Source organism: Lutra lutra, chromosome 7 (genome assembly GCF_902655055.1).
Source record: "Lutra lutra chromosome 7, mLutLut1.2, whole genome shotgun sequence".
Lineage (NCBI taxonomy): Eukaryota > Metazoa > Chordata > Mammalia > Carnivora > Mustelidae > Lutra > Lutra lutra.
In genome coordinates, this window is record NC_062284.1 from 47,774,613 (window position 1) to 47,791,934 (window position 17,322).

At 41.2% G+C, this 17,322-nt stretch overlaps 2 protein-coding genes across 11 annotated transcripts in view; one reads left to right on the forward strand and one right to left on the reverse strand.

Moving 5' to 3' along the window:
- The window catches only part of AAGAB (alpha and gamma adaptin binding protein), a 50,076-nt gene extending 46,729 nt beyond the window's left edge, over positions 1-3,347 (reverse strand). For all 4 annotated transcript variants that reach the window (XM_047738485.1, XM_047738484.1, XM_047738483.1 and 1 more), the window contains exon 1: positions 3,190-3,347. In XM_047738485.1, the coding sequence (XP_047594441.1) occupies positions 3,190-3,262 (73 nt within the window). In that variant the 5' untranslated portion in view covers positions 3,263-3,347. The remainder of the gene's footprint in view (positions 1-3,189) is intronic.
- Positions 3,263-17,322, forward strand: part of IQCH (IQ motif containing H) — a 189,211-nt gene continuing 175,151 nt past the window's right edge. For 4 of the 7 annotated variants that reach the window (XM_047738468.1, XM_047738469.1, XM_047738470.1 and 1 more), the window contains exons 1-3: positions 3,263-3,580; positions 11,868-11,990; positions 13,421-13,515. In XM_047738468.1, the coding sequence (XP_047594424.1) occupies positions 3,530-3,580; positions 11,868-11,990; positions 13,421-13,515 (269 nt within the window). In that variant the 5' untranslated portion in view covers positions 3,263-3,529. Of the gene's footprint in view, positions 3,581-11,867; positions 11,991-13,420; positions 13,516-17,322 lie in introns of those variants that run through there. The other 3 variants (XM_047738475.1, XM_047738474.1, XM_047738471.1) reach the window with 3 other exon arrangements.

Below are 17,322 nucleotides of genomic sequence, written 5' to 3' on the forward strand. Positions count from 1 at the left end.
TAATATCAGAATATACTTTCCCAGAATGAAAGTAAAATCTTCATATGCATATATTTGAGGTGGAAAGAGGTCTGGCCTGGAGTACATACACTTGCTCTCATACCTGAGGTCCTCAAGCATCCTGAGCCTTCATTCCCCTTTAAAAGTCTACAATGTAAGTCTGAAATGCCCTTTATCTGATGTCGGACCCACTCAAAATACTGAAAATAAGGCCTTTGAGTGACACAATGTAAAAGTTTTTCAGAAAATCCATGCACGCACTTTATCCACAGCAGAGGCCTATTCGCTTTTATTTCACGTGTATTTACAACAAACTTATTTGATTATGAAATATCTCCCATTAGATAAAAGCGGTAAAACAGATGAGATGTTGAAAGAAACTGGAGAAACCCTAACGTTCCTCTTCCTGATGAATGAAGTGAAACCAGACCTTCCCCAAAAAGCTCAGATTCAATCCAAAATCATACTGTGGCCTAATACGATGGAACACTTGACAAACATCATTCATTATGGTCATCTTTATCTCTTACATCAAAATTAGACTCCATTCATGATTAATTTAAGGCAATCCTTAATTATAATAAAACAGAATCGGTGCTCAGCGAATACTGCTGTCTAGTGTTACCCACCCTTTCCCTATCAAAAACCTGGGAAGAGAAGATAAAGCCCTCTGTTCAAGTTCCCTTCTCCTTACAAGTACTGTCTTTACTAACTGCTCTTATTTCTTCCCTACACAGCATTAATGGAATCACAAAGGAAAGGCCACCTAATTTTAATCAACACAAAAGTTGACTAAGAGGGATTTTACATATAGAAAAAAAAAGTGGATTATTTTACAGAATTAATTTTACCCCTAAGGATGCCAATGTACTTTAAAGAAATACAGTGTTACTATTTGCCAACTATAGGTCATCAGCTCTTTCAATGAAGTGACCATGTCTGCCAATTCTGATCCTTAAAGTGCACAGAGGAGTACCATAGCCATCAGAATACTTAACAAATATTTGAGACTGGCTTTGAAAGGCCTTTATATATCAGTAATGGAAATCTAAATACATGTAATTATTTTATAAAGTTAAATACACCGAGAATTTTAAGAATCTTGAGCAAATTTTACATTCACTAGAGGCAAAGTATGATGGAAAGCATATTAGATCATAAATTATGTAATACTAAATGAAAAATATCAGGGTAAAAATTATACACAGGGGCATCTGGCTGGCTCAGTCAGTTAAGAGTCTGACTCTTGATTTCAGCTCAGGTCATGATCTCAGGGTGGTGAGATCAAGCCCCTCCACTCTCAGGGCTCTGTGCTGAGTGTGGAGCCTGCTTAGGATTCTCTCTCTTCCACTGCCCTATGCATGTGCATCCTCTCTCTCTCTATCTCAATAAATAAGTAAATAAATATATGTATATATACACACACAAAAATATTATATGTAAAATATAAATTATATAAATTGTTATATATTTTATAAACGTGTTAATTATGTTTATATTTATATATTTAAAAACAAAAATATTTAAAATTTTTAACATACAAAATGTAAAAACAATGTATAAAACATAAAAATTATACATAAAATAGGCTAAAATTATGTATGAAATGTAATTATAATTTTTTAACATAAGCATAGGAAAAAAGACTAGAAGGAAATGCACAGAAATGTTAACAGTATTTGTGTTTGGGTGATGAGACAGACCATAGCTGACATTCTCTTTTCTGGTTATGCTAAATGTAAATGCTTTTACAATGAAAAAACCTTTTAAAAAGAAAAGAAAGGGAATAAACGGGAAGGAGCACTACTAAGGGGTAAGGAAATGGCAGAGAACAGTTACTTCATTTATTAAGTGCTATAATTAGATTTCTACCCTGGCGAAGAACTTTTTAAGTGGTCATAGGTGATAACTAAGTTTACAGAATATCTGTGTTGGAGGACGTCCTGCCTGTCACTCGACAGGTACAGAAAAAAATATATATAGCCACGTGACGCTTTACAGTTTACGAAATGCTTTCAAAATGTCACCTGTCCTTCAAATAATTCTGTGAGATGGGCTCATATGACCCATTTTTAGGAGACCAGGACACTGGGCGTTAGAGAGATAATGTGCTTTAAAAACAATGACTACCATTTATCAAATCTATGCCAGCCTCTGAGTTAAGTACAATGCAGTGAACATCATCACCTTCTTACAGATAAGAAAACCGCAGGGTGGAGGTTAAGTGCACTCACTCTCACGCAGCTGAGAGTCACTGCTCTGACTCGCAGCCATGCACTTAAAACAGATGTCTTGGGTTACAATCAACTTCACAGAATCCTTTACTCAAAGAGCTGAGCCCGGGACCCAGTCCCGTGCTGTCTATAACACTGGTCTCGCCTAAGTTTTAAGAGTTCTTTAGTTTGGGGCGCCTGGGTGGCTTAGTGGGTTAAGGCCTCTGCCTTCAGCTCAGGTCATGATCCCAGTGTCCTGGGATCAAGCCCCGCATCAGGCTCTCTGCTCGGCAGGGAGCCTGCTTCCCTTCCTCTCTCTCTGGCTGCCTCTCTACCTACCTGTGATCTCTGTCTGTCAAATAAATTTAAAAAAAAAAAAAAAAGAGTTCTTTAGTTTGACAGCGAAGGTCCAGAAGCCAACAAACTAGGCCCAGGAACACCCAAAAGCTAACGCTGCCCGAAAGCCTACGCCTCAGGAGGAAGGCACGGCAGACAACAACTGCGGTGGAAGACACAAGGTTAAATCATATACATCAAGCGGGGGGCCAAGAGGAAACTTACTCTCCACCTTGGAGGCAGGGACGGCAACAAGCATCCCAGTTTCTGCACCTTACACCCGAGTAACTCGGTACAATTTCCAGGGCGCCCTTCGGTTCAACTCAAAGGAGCCCGCAACGACCCGTGGGCTGGGCGGGGCAGGGATGAGTCCCACTTTGCAGAAAAAGCCGGAAGAAAAGCAACAGCGCGCTGGGCCGGCAGACAAGCAATGAGTGTGAGAGCTAGGGGAAGGCAGCTGCGGGGCCTGGACACCCGCACCGGGTCGAAGCGGCACCCGAGAAGCCGCGAGCCCCGGCGCAGTGAAGTAAAAGCCCCGGGCCCGCGACGACAAAGGCCGACAGGGAGACCGCGGTTCTAAGGCCGGAGCCCGCTGAGACTGGGGTGACTTGGACGTCGGCCCAGGAGCCCCGCTACTCACGCTGGACCAGCCGGTCTCCGGAGAAGGTGGAGGAGCAGCTAGTGACAACCGCACAGGGGACGCCTGCAGCCATAGCTGCGCTCGCGAGCCAGTGGCGTCCGAGAGCCGCTTCCGCCTTGGGCTATACCACGGCCGCCTGCGCGCGGGGGAGACGCACAAAGAAGGGCGCGTCGACGGAAGGAACCGTTTTGCTCTGACTCCTCCCACACCCCCTCTTCCGCTCCCGGCGTAGAACAGGCTGGGCTGCGCGTGGAGTTGCCATGGGGACGGGCGCTCCAGGCACCGGGCTTCAGCGCTCAGAGACCGCTCCTCGGAGAGGTGGTACTCCCCTGTCCCAGCCATGGCACAGGAGACTGAGAACTACGACCCCATCGGAACCATCCTAATCCAGGTGGGAAACGGGCCCTTCCGGGCCCTGCCCCAGCTAAGACACTTCCGCGCGAGGCCCAGCCGCGCCGATCCACTGGCGCCCACCCTCTAGGAGTACCGTTTCCAGACTACCTCCTGCGTGCAGAGGGCACGGCCCCTCCGAGAACTCCCAAATATGCCCACCTAGACCTCCGCTGAGAGCCTAACACGCCCCACCCCCCACCCCGTACCTTCCCCTGACGTTTCGCTCCAGAAGCTCGACCATTCTGCCTCTGGCAAAACTCCAAAACCATACACCTCACCCCAGAACCTTAACTTCCGAAAATCCATCTTACACTGAGGCACTTTTTTAAAATGTTAGTTCTGAAAAATTGGAACCCGTGATATGGGGCAAATACAAGTCAGACACTTTAGGGAGATGATAAGAAATCTGGAAAGAAGTTGAAATAGGTAAACCACTTTTCTTAGGCACCTAAATTTTTTGGATATGAAAGTACCTTGCAAATAAGTCTTGGGGATGTAATATACAACATGGGGACTGTAGTTAGTAACACTGAACTGTTACATTTGAAAGTTGCTTAAAGAATTCATCTTAAAAGTACTCATCATAAAAAAATTATAACTGTGATTATGGATGTCAACTAAACTTGTGATCATTTTTGCTGTTTATACAAATATTGATTATGCTGTATACCTGAAATATAATGTTATATGTTGATTATATCTTAAATAAATAAATGAATTAAAAGCCCCTGGCTTGGGAACACACAAAGAAAAATATAATAAAGATAACTTGGATTGCCTAGCAAGTTAAATAAAGTATTGAATATATAAATGTGCCACAAAAAGAAAAAAAAAAAACCCTCCTGGAAATGACTCTTTCTAACCTAAGGGGGGAAATATAAAAAAAAAGTCTTAACTTCTCCAGTATAACTCAGTTTGTGATAATTATACTCATATCTTCCCATAAAAATTTTGTTCTTTCATATTTATGTATGGTAGTTTTAAAACATTTCTGCATAAATCATCACTTTTAACTGGTATTTAGCGCCATTTGTCAGGGCTTGAAGTAATTTGCCTAAATTCACTCTATTTGGACTCTCACTCGGATCTACAGTGGATTTTCCTGCCAGGATGTTGGTCTCTTACCTCTCATCTAGGAGAGACTGCTTTAAATGCATCTTTTTCAAAATATAAACCCTTAAACTCACCAGTTTCATAGAGTTCCCCATTATGAATAATACCCAAATCTTCTTACCTCACATTCTGTTATCATCTGCCACTAGCACCCTAGATGAATTTAGCAAACTGCAAAGTCTGAGGGAACATTCCCCACAAAACTGCCCTCATTTCTACTCCAGCCTAAGTTCAGAAGTCCCCAGAGTCAAGCTCACTTCAGGCCTGCTATCTACAAATTTGGGGGCCCCTGACCACCTTCACACTGGCTAATTTCTAGAGCAACACAGAATTCAGGAAAGTGCTATGCTTATAATTACAGTGTTATAACACTGAACGGATACAAATTAAAGCCAGCCAAGGTAAGGCATGCATAGGGCAGCATCCAAGAGGGATCCAAATGGAGCTTCCAGTCATCCTCTCCCTGTAGAGTCATGGATGGCTTTATCTCCTCCCAGCCATGATGTGTAACAATATACCCAGAATATTGCCAATTAGGGAAGCTCACCTAAGACTTTGATGTCCAGAGTTTTTACTGGGACTTAATCACACACTGCCCAAGTTCTGACCTGTCATCTGGAGTCCTTCCCAGAGGTCACACTAATGCCTTTAGACTCCACTTCCTCTAGAGGTTTGAACAGATACCATGTGGCTCAAAGCCCCCAGCATAAATCACATTGTTAAATTATCTGGTGACCAAAGCCCCCAAGCAAAGACACTTATCACGCAGGACTCTCCAGGGCCCTAGAGATCACCTCCCAGTATCCAAGGGCAAAGGTCAGAACTCTCATTGGGAAAAGCTGATTCTTTACTACATATACCCCCTCTAAATGCAGGGCCCGTGTTTACAGGCTCCAAACAATTGGAACACTAATAGAGACTCCTACCCAGAAACAGCCAGTTTTCCCCCACGGTACACTTTGTGTTGACTATAAGAACAATTAGGTTATTCCTTAGTTTTCTCTTATTTTCCCCAGACCTGGAACATCTCTAAAAAAGAGACCAGAGGGGCGCCTGAGTGGCTCAGTGGGTTAAGCCGCTGCCTTTGGCTCGGGTCATGATCCCAGGTCCTGGGTTCGAGCCCCGAATCGGGCTTTCTGCTCAGCGGGGAGCCTGCTTCCTCCTCTCTCTCTGCCTGCCTCTCTGCCTACTTGTGATTTCTCTCTGTCAAATAAATAAATAAAATCTTTAAAAAATAAAAATTAAAAAAAAATAAAAAAGAGACCAGAATCCAGGGAGAATTCTCTCACCTAATTTCACGCTTTCCCTTAGGAGAATTCTTTTCCCAGGTCTTCTCCCCTTGTGGTTTGGAATAGTATAGAATAGGGGATCGGCTGAAAAGCCAAAAGACTTTTCACTTCAGAGTAGGATCCAGAGGTAGCTATTCGGTCAGCCTAGGATACAACATTACAGGGTCTGTGTCTGTCGTCATCGGATTATAAAACAGAGCAGGAGAGCTAAGAACAGTCACATCCATGTTGCTCAGTACCTCTGTCTGCTGAAAAGGGTTATTCTGGACAGAGTAAGTGAAAGGCAGTGTAGAGAGAGCAAGCCTGCGTGTTACCCTGATTACTGAGGCTGGCCTCTGGACTCAGTAGGACATTCTCCCTGGTAATATGGAGAATTTACATAACAAGGAAATAAGGAAGCCTTTCCCTACTTTCTCACCGAGTCCGGAGCATCTCTAACATACAGCACTACTCTCAGGCGCACAGCACGGATTCCACTTCTACCTGGGGCAATGATTTGTGTCCTTCAACCAGGCTACAAATAAGCAGTACCTCTAGAGGGAAGCACTCTGTGGGGTGTCAGAATACTGAGGACTGACCTTGGCAATGACATTCTTCCAGGTGGATAAGTTTAGGCTAATCATTTCACCTCTCTGGGCCTAAGTGTTCTCTTCTGTAGGATACATAGCGTGAATTAGATCTACCTCTGACTCTAAATTGACCCAATTTACCAAAGCTACAAAAATTTCTTTTTATCACAAAGTGGTCTTCCTTAATTATCAGCCTAGGCAATCAAATTGTTTCTATCAATTTATATATGTTTGATATATATAAGTTATAATAATATAATATATTAATATATCATAAATTTATACATATAGAATATATATATACACACACACAAAGTTGCCAGAAAACAGAGGCACTTCAAATCTCTACCTGCTTCACCTTAAATGGGTATATCAGGCCTGTGTTTCAATCAGATACATTAAACAACTTTTTAGACCAGTGATTCTCAAAGAGTAGCCCCAGGACCAGTATCTTCAGCACTGGCTGAGAACTCGTGAGAAACACAAATTCTCAGACCTCATTCTAGACCTATTAAATCAGGAGTTCCGGGGGTACCCTTGCAGTTAACTGTGATGCATGCCCAATTCTGAGACCTTCTACCTTAGATAGTATTGTAAAAATATAAACTGTAATATAATTTCCAAGAAAAATCCCAATAATCAAAGCGAACAGTATTTGCTGGGTATTGTGCACAGTTCTAAGTGTTGTACATATTTTAACGCATTTAACCCCCTACAACAAAGCTATCCGATAAGGACTATTATTATTTCACATTATGGGAAAAAAAAACCATCAAAGATGAGTATTGCGGGCAGACCCCTATACATAGAAAAATGCAAATGATCTTCTCAAACCCTTTCAATCTATCAACCCAGTTAAAAAAGAAATTCTTAAAAAAAAAAAAATTCTTGGGGCGCCTGGGTGGCTAAGTGGGTTGAGCCGCTGCCTTCGGCTCGGGTCATGATCTCAGGGTCCTGGGATCGAGTCCCGCGTCGGGCTCTCTGCTTGGCGGGAAGCCTGCTTCTCTCTCTCTCTCTCTCTGCCTGCCTCTCCGTCTGCTTGTGATCTCTCTCTGTCAAATAAATAAATTAAAAAAAAAAAGAATTCTTCCCTTGGCCCTTTTGCTCCTCTCAATATTTAAATCCTGCCTTTTCCACTGAATTTTCACCAACCTTTAGCTTTGTATAATTATAAATACATGTTTGTATATTTGTAGATATTATGCACATACTGGTTAGTGGTTAGGCATGAAGGCTTTGGATTCAGACTGCCCGGATTGTTCCCCAATTAACCAGCTAACTTACCTGGCACAGGGTACTTAACCACTTTAAACCTTGGATTCCCTCAAGTAAAAATAAAGATGATAATATGAAGTCCCCCGTAGGAGTCTTGTAAGGGTTAAAATATTGGGTAACATATAATGTGTAACACTCAATAGATGTGAGTTGTTATTAGATCTGGTCTCTTGCCTTTTAATATTACTTAGTTTTCTGTTCATTTCTAAGTCTTTTTAAGAGGAGCCTGCTTTTTACTGGAAGATAAGGAAAAAATTAATTTTAGCCTGTCTTTTTAACCAGGCATACTCCATTCTTAACTAAAACTTCATGGGTGATGCTATAGGGCAAATGAGGTATGCCTCGTTTCCCTGTTACACCTGGATCTTTCGGAGATCCCATTTTACCTAGCACAGAATTAGGTCCATTGATCCTGAACGACTGGATAATGATCTCCTCATTAATTCATTCTCCAGGAATGTACATCCCCTTTAAAACTGAAGGGAGCTGCACTAACACACACTATTATTTAGAAAGCACAATAGGTGATACAAATTGATAATAAAATATTTTGATAAAATATCTAAAATACTTGAGAAAAAAATAAATACAGATAGTCAGTGTTCTAATTATAAACTCATTGTGTGACTTGTTATAAAAACATGCGCTTTGTATGTCTGGATTTCCTAGGACATACAAACATTGAATATTCTGTCCCACTTTCTGATCCCATCCCAATGCCCATGTTTTCATTTTTGATTCAGGACACGTGATTGTTATCTCCACACAGAGTTCTACTAGGCAGCCTTTTGTTAACTATTTAACTTTTTTCACTTTTAATTCTGTCATTCAAACCTTTTATGGTTTCAGGTGGATCTTTCCTCGACTGATCAGAACAGTGGGGTTCTAACTATAGTGATGATAATCACTGTTATAATTGAAACAGTAGTCCACTTTATTGACAGTGAAACACTCTGCAGTAACTCTGCTAGGCAGGTGTCATATTTAGCCCCAGTTTACAGAAGAAGAAACTAAGGTACAAAAAGCTGAAGTAACTTGCCCAAGAGGAGAGAGAAACAGGTCATGGCATGTTTGTAAAACAGTCTTGAAGAAGTGGGGTTGTGTGTCCGGGAGGTTTCCTTGGTGCTTTCTTTTATTGATAACTCTTACAAGCTTTCTGTTTCGACTTTATTAATGATCATGTGATATCTTTTTATTACATCTTTTAAAATGCTTACTTGACCCAACTATTAAACAAATGTTTGTGCAACAAAGATAATCTAGTTGCAACCAAAATTAGCTTTTTAATTATTATTGGAAATCCTGTTTTATGTTAACACCAACTTTGGCAATATTGGAACTAATCAACAGCTTGGTATCATCGCTATCTTTCTTATCTACTCCTCCATCTGGTTTGCCAGGAACATATAAAAAATGAAGGCGCAAGTGGGCAAAGTGTGACGAGAATGAGTCAGCCAAACTCTATCTTTAGCAGAGATGGATAAAATACAATTATAGAACTGCTTTTGACAACATGGAATCTGATTGCATGGCTAGACTTCTAAATTCTAGAGCAAATCTTCACTGCATTAAATCTTTCAAAGCCCTCTCATTAAGCAGCCTTGTCCCCACACTGTCCTCCAAGTAGGAAATCTATGGAAAGCAATGCATTTGATAATCATAGAGATAATGGGGAACACGTAACATTTCAATATGGTAGACAGGAACCATTTGAAGAAGAACAGAGATTTGTTCCTACCCAAGTCTGGTGACACATTTCCTACTTGTCTCTATTGTAATTACTATACAAACAGATGGGTGGTTATTGAGAGGAGAGAAGAAAATATCTGGCAAGAAAATGAAAAACTCTTGAGGAAGAGGAAGAGAGCAATTCAAATCAATGAACATTTATTAAGTGCCAGTTATGAGCAAGGAGTTTCACTGGGCTTGACAATTCAGAGGAAGAGCATTAACATTTGTTTGGTGCCCTCCTACGTGGCTGGCCCTGTATGAAATTCTCTCTGCACTTGAACTCATTTTATTCTGGCCGCTATTCCAACAGGTAGCTGTTTAGCCCCCTTTCAAGAAAGCACCAAAGTCTCTCAAACCCTAAGTAAATGTGTCAGGCTCCGTAAAGGAGGAAATAGGATTCGAGTTCATATCTGCCTGGTTCCAAAGCCTACATTCATTCATTTCCACACACATATTGCCTTATTTTTACTCAACAATTTAATGAGGTAGAATAACTCTTTTTTTTTCTCCCGTGGTAAAGAAATCAGAGAAAACATGTGTGGACATCATGTGACCAGCGATAAAGCAAGGAATTATGTCCATTTGCCTTTTACTGGGACCTCACTATGTACTAGACTTGTTACATATTATCTCACAACTCTGGGTAGAAGTGTAATTGCCCACACAGGGCAGATAAAGAAAGAAGCCCTTTGGTTCCATGATAAATAATCCAGGACAGTTTCACTCCCCCAGCTGTTGACAGGCATAAATACAGAATGATACGTGAAGTTACAAATACCACAAATAATAGAGCTACAAGAAGGAAATGTAGTGCATTCTAAGGAAGAACCAAGAAATGTGGGTCTGGAAAGTGGCCCTTGCCTTGAACGGCCTCTTTGTACTTCGCAAATGCCTTTAGACAATAGATGGTAAATCAGCTTGTAGCAGTAACTTGGACAAAACAATGGAAAGAAGTACATCTTCATCCTTAGTGCCTACAAGCAAACAGTAGGTGTGTTCCGATTTCAATCTGTGAGCCCTGAAGGCTTTCCATGACAATTTGTGCAGAGCACAAATGACCAGATGTGTCTACCAGACTGTGATGCCCATCAGTGAAAAGATGCAAATTCTGATCTTTTGAATACTTGGCTTCATAGGAATTTTCCAAAGTAATCGATAACACAGGCCGGATCAACGTTTGTGTGTCCAGTTATGCTAACAGAGGAAAGGTAACTGTTTCAAAATGCCTTTAGCAACCCAGTCTGCAGATAGTTATTGGTGTGACTATTGATGAAACAGGTTTTGGGTTCATAAATTTGCATAACAAAATGTTTTTCTTGTGGCAGCAACCCATACAATAATTGTTGCCATCTGTATTTATCTATTGAAGTTTGGTTTCTGATATGAATGCAGAGAATCTTGTGATGTCTAATTTCATAGCACCCAATTTCCTCGGAGGGTGATCGACATTAGAGAGACGTTCATCATTTCCAAAGAGAATACAGATTGGAGGAAAATGTTGAGGTGATAATGCACGCTGCTTTCTCTTCACCGATCATTTCCATTTCTGACTATGTAAAACGGAATCAAGGCCACACACCTACAGAACTGCTTCTTCAAGAGCAGTACGTGGGGAAGATCCAGCCAAAATGGAAAACCAAAGGGCCCTGTCAACCTATTTACAATTCCCTTTTGAAAGGCTCTGCTTGCTGGCTTGCTGGCTTGCTTTGAGAGAGAGAACGCGTGAGTGTGCGCATGCACAGGGAGGGGCAGAGAGAGAAGAAGAGAGAGAAATTTCAGCAGATGCCATGTTGAGCACAGAGCCCAGTGGAGGACTCGATCTCACAACTGTGATATCACGAGCTGAGCCGAAACCAAGAGTCAGATGTTTAACCGACTGAGCCATCGAGGCACCCCTGAAAGGCTTTGCTTTCACTAAAACCTCTCATTGCTAGAATTTTCCTGTTTTCTTACCTCTTAACCAGTTAGTAGACATCCGAGTTTGATGCAAACTTCGTATCAGCTCATACTTCTTACCAGCTATGGAGCTGAAGTGATTTGAATTGTAGTTCTTGGATTTGTTTCTAATGAGGGGAAGGAAAAAGAGTAAAACTGTATGAAAGCTTAGTTTCTTGAAATCTGAAAGACAATAATGCAACATTCTAATAAAGAATATCTTAGAATCATGAAGACAGTCCTTTCCGACGAACATCCTAAAATCTAGGCTGTCTCCAGACATGCAAGCAAATTGCAAATCTTAAAATAAATCACTGTTTCAGGTGAATTCTGTATGTATTCTTTCAATATTTTGTATTTTTTATACCTACAGGTCCATGAAGACCTTTATCAGTTAAAAGAGAAATTAACAAATTTCCCACTGGAGGAAAAAGGAGAGGCTCTAAACATTAAGAATCTTGAAACCGCAATCAAAAGGACTGAAATGGGATTAAGAGTGAGTAGAGCTTTAGACAGTAAATAAAGTGCTGGAAGGAGACAAAGATTCCTCTAGAAGAAAAGGACTGTTGTTCTCATAGGACCCTGTATAATTCTGTAACAGAGATGGGCTTCGGTTGGTCAGCAGCTTTCTCATTCTGTCCCTTTTATTAAAGTTACGATTATTAACTGATCGGTTTTCATCCTGTCACATTCCACAAAGAATTTTAGGTGTCGAGAATATAAGATTCTGCAGTGATAACCCCTAATGTGTGGTTTGATAAAAAGCATTAAGAATGTTTAAAATAACCATTAGTCTAACAATATTCCCAACAAAAAAGGATTCAAAGCAATACATTGCAGAGAGTCACTATCAGATCCACTGGGATTCTAAAGAAAAAGAGTTTATTTTCCCTAAATAGCTTACGTATTTTGAGATTAGTCATTTTGTGATATTATAATCCAGTAGATAAAGCTAAAGAGATGTACCTACAATTTTGGAAGGGCGAGATAAAGGACACAGGGACTTCATCATTATAGATGGGTTGAAGGGCAGAGGAGATTCCAGTCTTCAGACCAGGATAATATTCACTTATAAAACAAGGATCTAAGGGCACCTGGGTGGCTCAGTCAGGTAAGCCTCAGATTCTCGATTTCAGCTCCAGTCATGATCTCAGGGTCGTGAGTTCGAGCCCCGCATTGGGCTCTATGCTCAGTGGGGAGTCTGCTTGGGATTCTCTCTCTCCCTCTCCCTTCACCCCTCTCCCCCTGGTCACTCACTCTCTCAAATAAATAAATAAATCTTAAAAAGAAAAAAAAAGAAAGAAAGCAAGAAACAAGGATCTATAGCACATGTGTCCAAATAAGGACCATCTCCATCTTCGAGACCTCGAACTGTCACTGTCTCTGCTCTGGCCTAAGACTTCCACTCTCCCACATTGTGAGCTTCACAGCCCAGCTCCTCAGGCTGTGAGCGATGTGGTGTGTTTTGTTGCCTCATCGAACTGGCACACCATTGTCCTATATAACTTGACGGTGAGACGGCTGTACTCAGCTGGAGTCTTTGGCTTGGCCATTTTGAATAATCTGTTACCTAAGGGCCAGATTCTCGCCCCAGATGCTTCCTTGAAATCCCTATTACTCCATATCTGTCCTGCCTAGTAAGCTTACCTGGCTAAGCGATTTACTGATGGTTGTGCATCGTTTAATTTGTGAAGAGTGCTAGAGGTCATTCAAGCTCTGAGTCTCAATTGTTTATTATGGTTTTTGGGATAAAGTCATTTAGCCTCGAGATGCCCAATGATACCTTAGGCATGCAATAAACGCATAGCATCTTGTGTCTTTTAACTTAATTACACAATTCAAAGCATTACCCTAATGAAATAAAGTAAATTAGCTGAGTATCTTAAGTCCACTATAATGGCCTAAACTTTAACTTTCCTATAACAGATTCACATCGAGAAGTATTTAAATGTTGTAAACCATCATGTGTTAACAACGCCTGTTGATGGTGATAATTTATATTCTCCTCGAGCTTCCAAGTGGTAAGTAAAATAGCCATTTTGGAGTCCTAAATAAGTACAATAAAAAAAATTAACTTTTCCCACTCAGGTCAGGTGACTGTAAAGACAAAATCTATCTATTCTACGAATTTCAGTTAGTTTGTATAAGAAGTTAATGGCAGAATTTGAACTTTGATGAAGTTTATTCCAGGTTACTCTTGCCTTCTAATACTTGACACCATATCAATTACTTCAGGGTCCTCGTTTTGGTGTTACTATTTTTTTTTTCGTAAAAGGTATCCAAAATTCAACTCCTAAAGGAAATATTTTAAAATTATTTTTATTAATATATAATGTATTATTTGCCCCAGGGGTACAGGTCTGTGAATCATCAGACTTACACACTTCACAGCACTCACCTAAGCACATGCGCTCCCCAATGTCCATCACCCAGCCAGCCCATCTCCCCTTCCCCCAACCAACCCTCAGTTTGTTTTGTGAGAGTCTCTTATGGTTTGTCTCCCTCCCGATCCCCTCTTGTTTCATTTTTTTCCTTCCCTACGCACCACAAGCCCCCAGCCTGTTTCTCAAGTTCCTTATATCAGAGAGATCATATGATAATTGTCATAAAGGAAATATTTTAATGCAAACCCATTTTTATTTAATGGCAGAATTTGAACTTTAATGAAGTTTATCACATGGTACTTTCTTTACACTTTTTAACACGTTTTATGTGCTTTATTATAAAGATGATTTGGGTATCCAGGGTAAACAAACCAAAAATAATAAAACTTGCTTGAAATACTCATAATGTAATACATCCTAAGAGATGATTTATTAAAATTAGGCTTGAGTTAGAGAGAAATTGCCTTGCCTTGGAACCTCTTACAAGTTGGCCTCCTGAATTTGAGTATATGTAGTGTAAGGTTGTGCTAGGCTTAAAAACCGTATAGCCCTATTTGCATTGTAAATATATACTAAGCATAAGTGATTAGTATCAGATTGTGAGGTCGTTACAGAAATAGTACACAAGGAAACATGGAAATCTATTGACATAACCAAGTTCCAACATTCAGTAGTGGAGAGCAGAGCCTTGAGGACATCTGTCCCTCTTTCCCCCACATAAAGGAGTGCCACAGGCATCTGTCATCCCCTATAGGGACAACCCTTCCCTCATCTGTCTAGTTTTTCATCATTTATATCTTTAATTTTTTAATCTTGGAATTAAAAAATGATCTGGAGGGACACCTGGGTGGCTCAGTCGTTAAGCATCTGCCTTTGGCTCAGGTCATGATCCCAGTGTCCTGGGATCCAGCCCCACATCGAGCTCCCTCCTCAGCGGAAAGCCTGCTTCTCCCTCTGCCTCTGTCTGCCATTTCCTCTGCTTGTGCTCTCTTGCTCTCTCTCTCTCTGACAAATAAAAGCTTAAAAAAAAAAAAAAAAGACCTGAAAATAGGTTAATATTCATAATCTTTTAAAACAAGGTATCTGTAAAGAAAATAATAAAAGGGATTCTTGGAGAAGAAAATATTGGAGGTCAGTTTCCCAACTTATGTTGATTGGCTCTTAGTTTGAAATCAAGGGAACCCTACAGGCAAGGTGTGAGGCCTTTGTAGATGGCAGCCGACAATCTGGTGTAGGCTATGGCCAAAGACTGAACATATAAGCACATCAAGCAGGAAAGCCTCAGAATTGAGGGTCTGGGAAAGCAAACCAGAGAAGAGACGGCTGACTGTCGTGAACTCTGATGAAGTTCTGGCCTGTCTCTGGCTTTCTCTTTGTTCTTCCGTCCTGGCAAAGAACAGAGAGTCTGGGCTGCCGAATTGCAAGTTATGATAGCTGAAAAGAGAGAACTATGTAGCAATTACAGCCATAGAGAACAAAGTAGAGAGGTTCAGGCAAAGACCTTTCTTCTACACTTCTTCTCCCTTGCCAAGGACTGTCCTTGCCCCTTATAGGGTCTGGAAGAGTAAAAGAAGACTTCACCATTAATTGGGGCATGGAGCTGGCTCCCAGAAGTAGTCCTTGGATCCTTTCCCTCCTATGCAAGACAATAGTATGATCTCGGGTCCTCCCAGCAGGAAGATGGGAGCCTGGCACGTTTGTAGAGCCTAACAAGCCTGCAGGAGTATTTCCGTCCTGGCTGTGGGTGTGTGCTCCTAAAGTAGCCCATGCAACTTGGAAATGAAATGATAGGAGCCAGGTCGAAAACTGGAGAAAAATTCCAAACTAGGTCTTTAAAGTAAGCAGGCAGGCAGGGTGCCTGGGTGGCTCAGTGGGTTAAGCCTCAGCCTTTGGCTCTGGTCATGATCCCAGAGTCCTGGGATCAAGCCCCGCATCGGGATCTCTGCTCGTCGGGGAGCCTGCTTCCCCCTCTCTCTCTGCTTACTTGTGATCTTTCTCTGTCAAATTAAAAAAAAAAAAAAAAAAATCTTTAAAGTAAGCAGGCAGGTCCTGGCAGTCTGAGTGAGACTCACGGAGAGTGGCTCAGGGAGGAAGAGAAGCAGCAGCAGGAGACAGAAATGGAAAACAGCAGAGCCAGGAGATCAGGGATTGTTGTCTGTGACCAGTGTGTTCCCGGGTCGATAGTCACTCCAGACTCTAAACTTATGGGGGGTTCCCAAGAGACTATCGTGAATAGACTTGGTGTCAGAGTCTATGTTCTGTTGGGAGCTTTCTATGCAAAACTGTTTGCAGAATTCCTTCAAGTTCTTATGCCTGAGGGCAGTGGGACTGGCCAATTCATTGCATTTTTCTTCTGAGGTTCCATGACTAAAGTGTTCCGAATACCCAAGTAAGAAGTTGGTTTAACATGATTGATGCCTGGACTCACTGAGGAACAGCTTGCTTATCTCAACAGTGGTCGGGAGGCCGGAGGAGGAGTCTTAGCTTATCAGAGTCTCGAGCTGGAACAAGCTGGACCTGGCCTTTTATCCCACATGGCCATTGGTTTAAAAAATGGAGCATGCATCCATTACATGTATTTACTTACAAATTGTATACTTATCCTAGGGAGTGAATACATAAAATATACCAACAAAAGAACATTTAAATAATGAGACAAGATGAAACAGTTTAAAATATTTTACTTTATTAACAGCACAAAATTTTCTTTTGCTAAAAAAGGTTATTAATTATAATGTTCTGGTTCCTTTATCTTGTCAATCGTGATGGCTTTATATTGGCTGTAACTAATAACCCGAAACACACTCTACACTTCGTGGGGCTTCCACATGGATGCTGGTTGAACGGGAGTCTGGAGTTCAGTCAGTCTTCTGGATGATTTTTAAGTTGGTGATCATGGGTGGAGATTTGGCAGACGTTTCATGAGTTTGATTGGTTTATCATCATTTTTGCTCTCTATTATGGCAGAAAAGCTCAGGCTATGAGTAAGTGTCTGTTCTGGCATTTTCTTATTTTTCACTGATGCCCATTTTCATTGACTTCAAAATACAGTCTGTTTTTTTGCAGGAATCTTTTTAAGACACCTGTCCATTTTCTCAGGCTCGATTGAAAATTAATCAATAGAATCCATACACTCACTGCACAAGTAAACTCCAGAACATTCTAACGCGGTAAAAACACATCACACAGACCCCGCTGTTCGTGCCTTTGTTGGAGTCTCCACTCCCAGGAGGCCTCCAGAACCACAGGGGACATAACCACAGGAGGGTATCCAGGGACAAGCTGAATATTAAATACTAGCACCAAGTAATTTCTTATTTCTATTTCTTATTTTACATATTTCTTATCTGGTGTAAACAGAAGTTCTTATACTCTCCCTACATAACCAATGGCATTCTCTTACGGATCGCTGAGATGTGGGCATCCTATTTGAGAGACCACAGG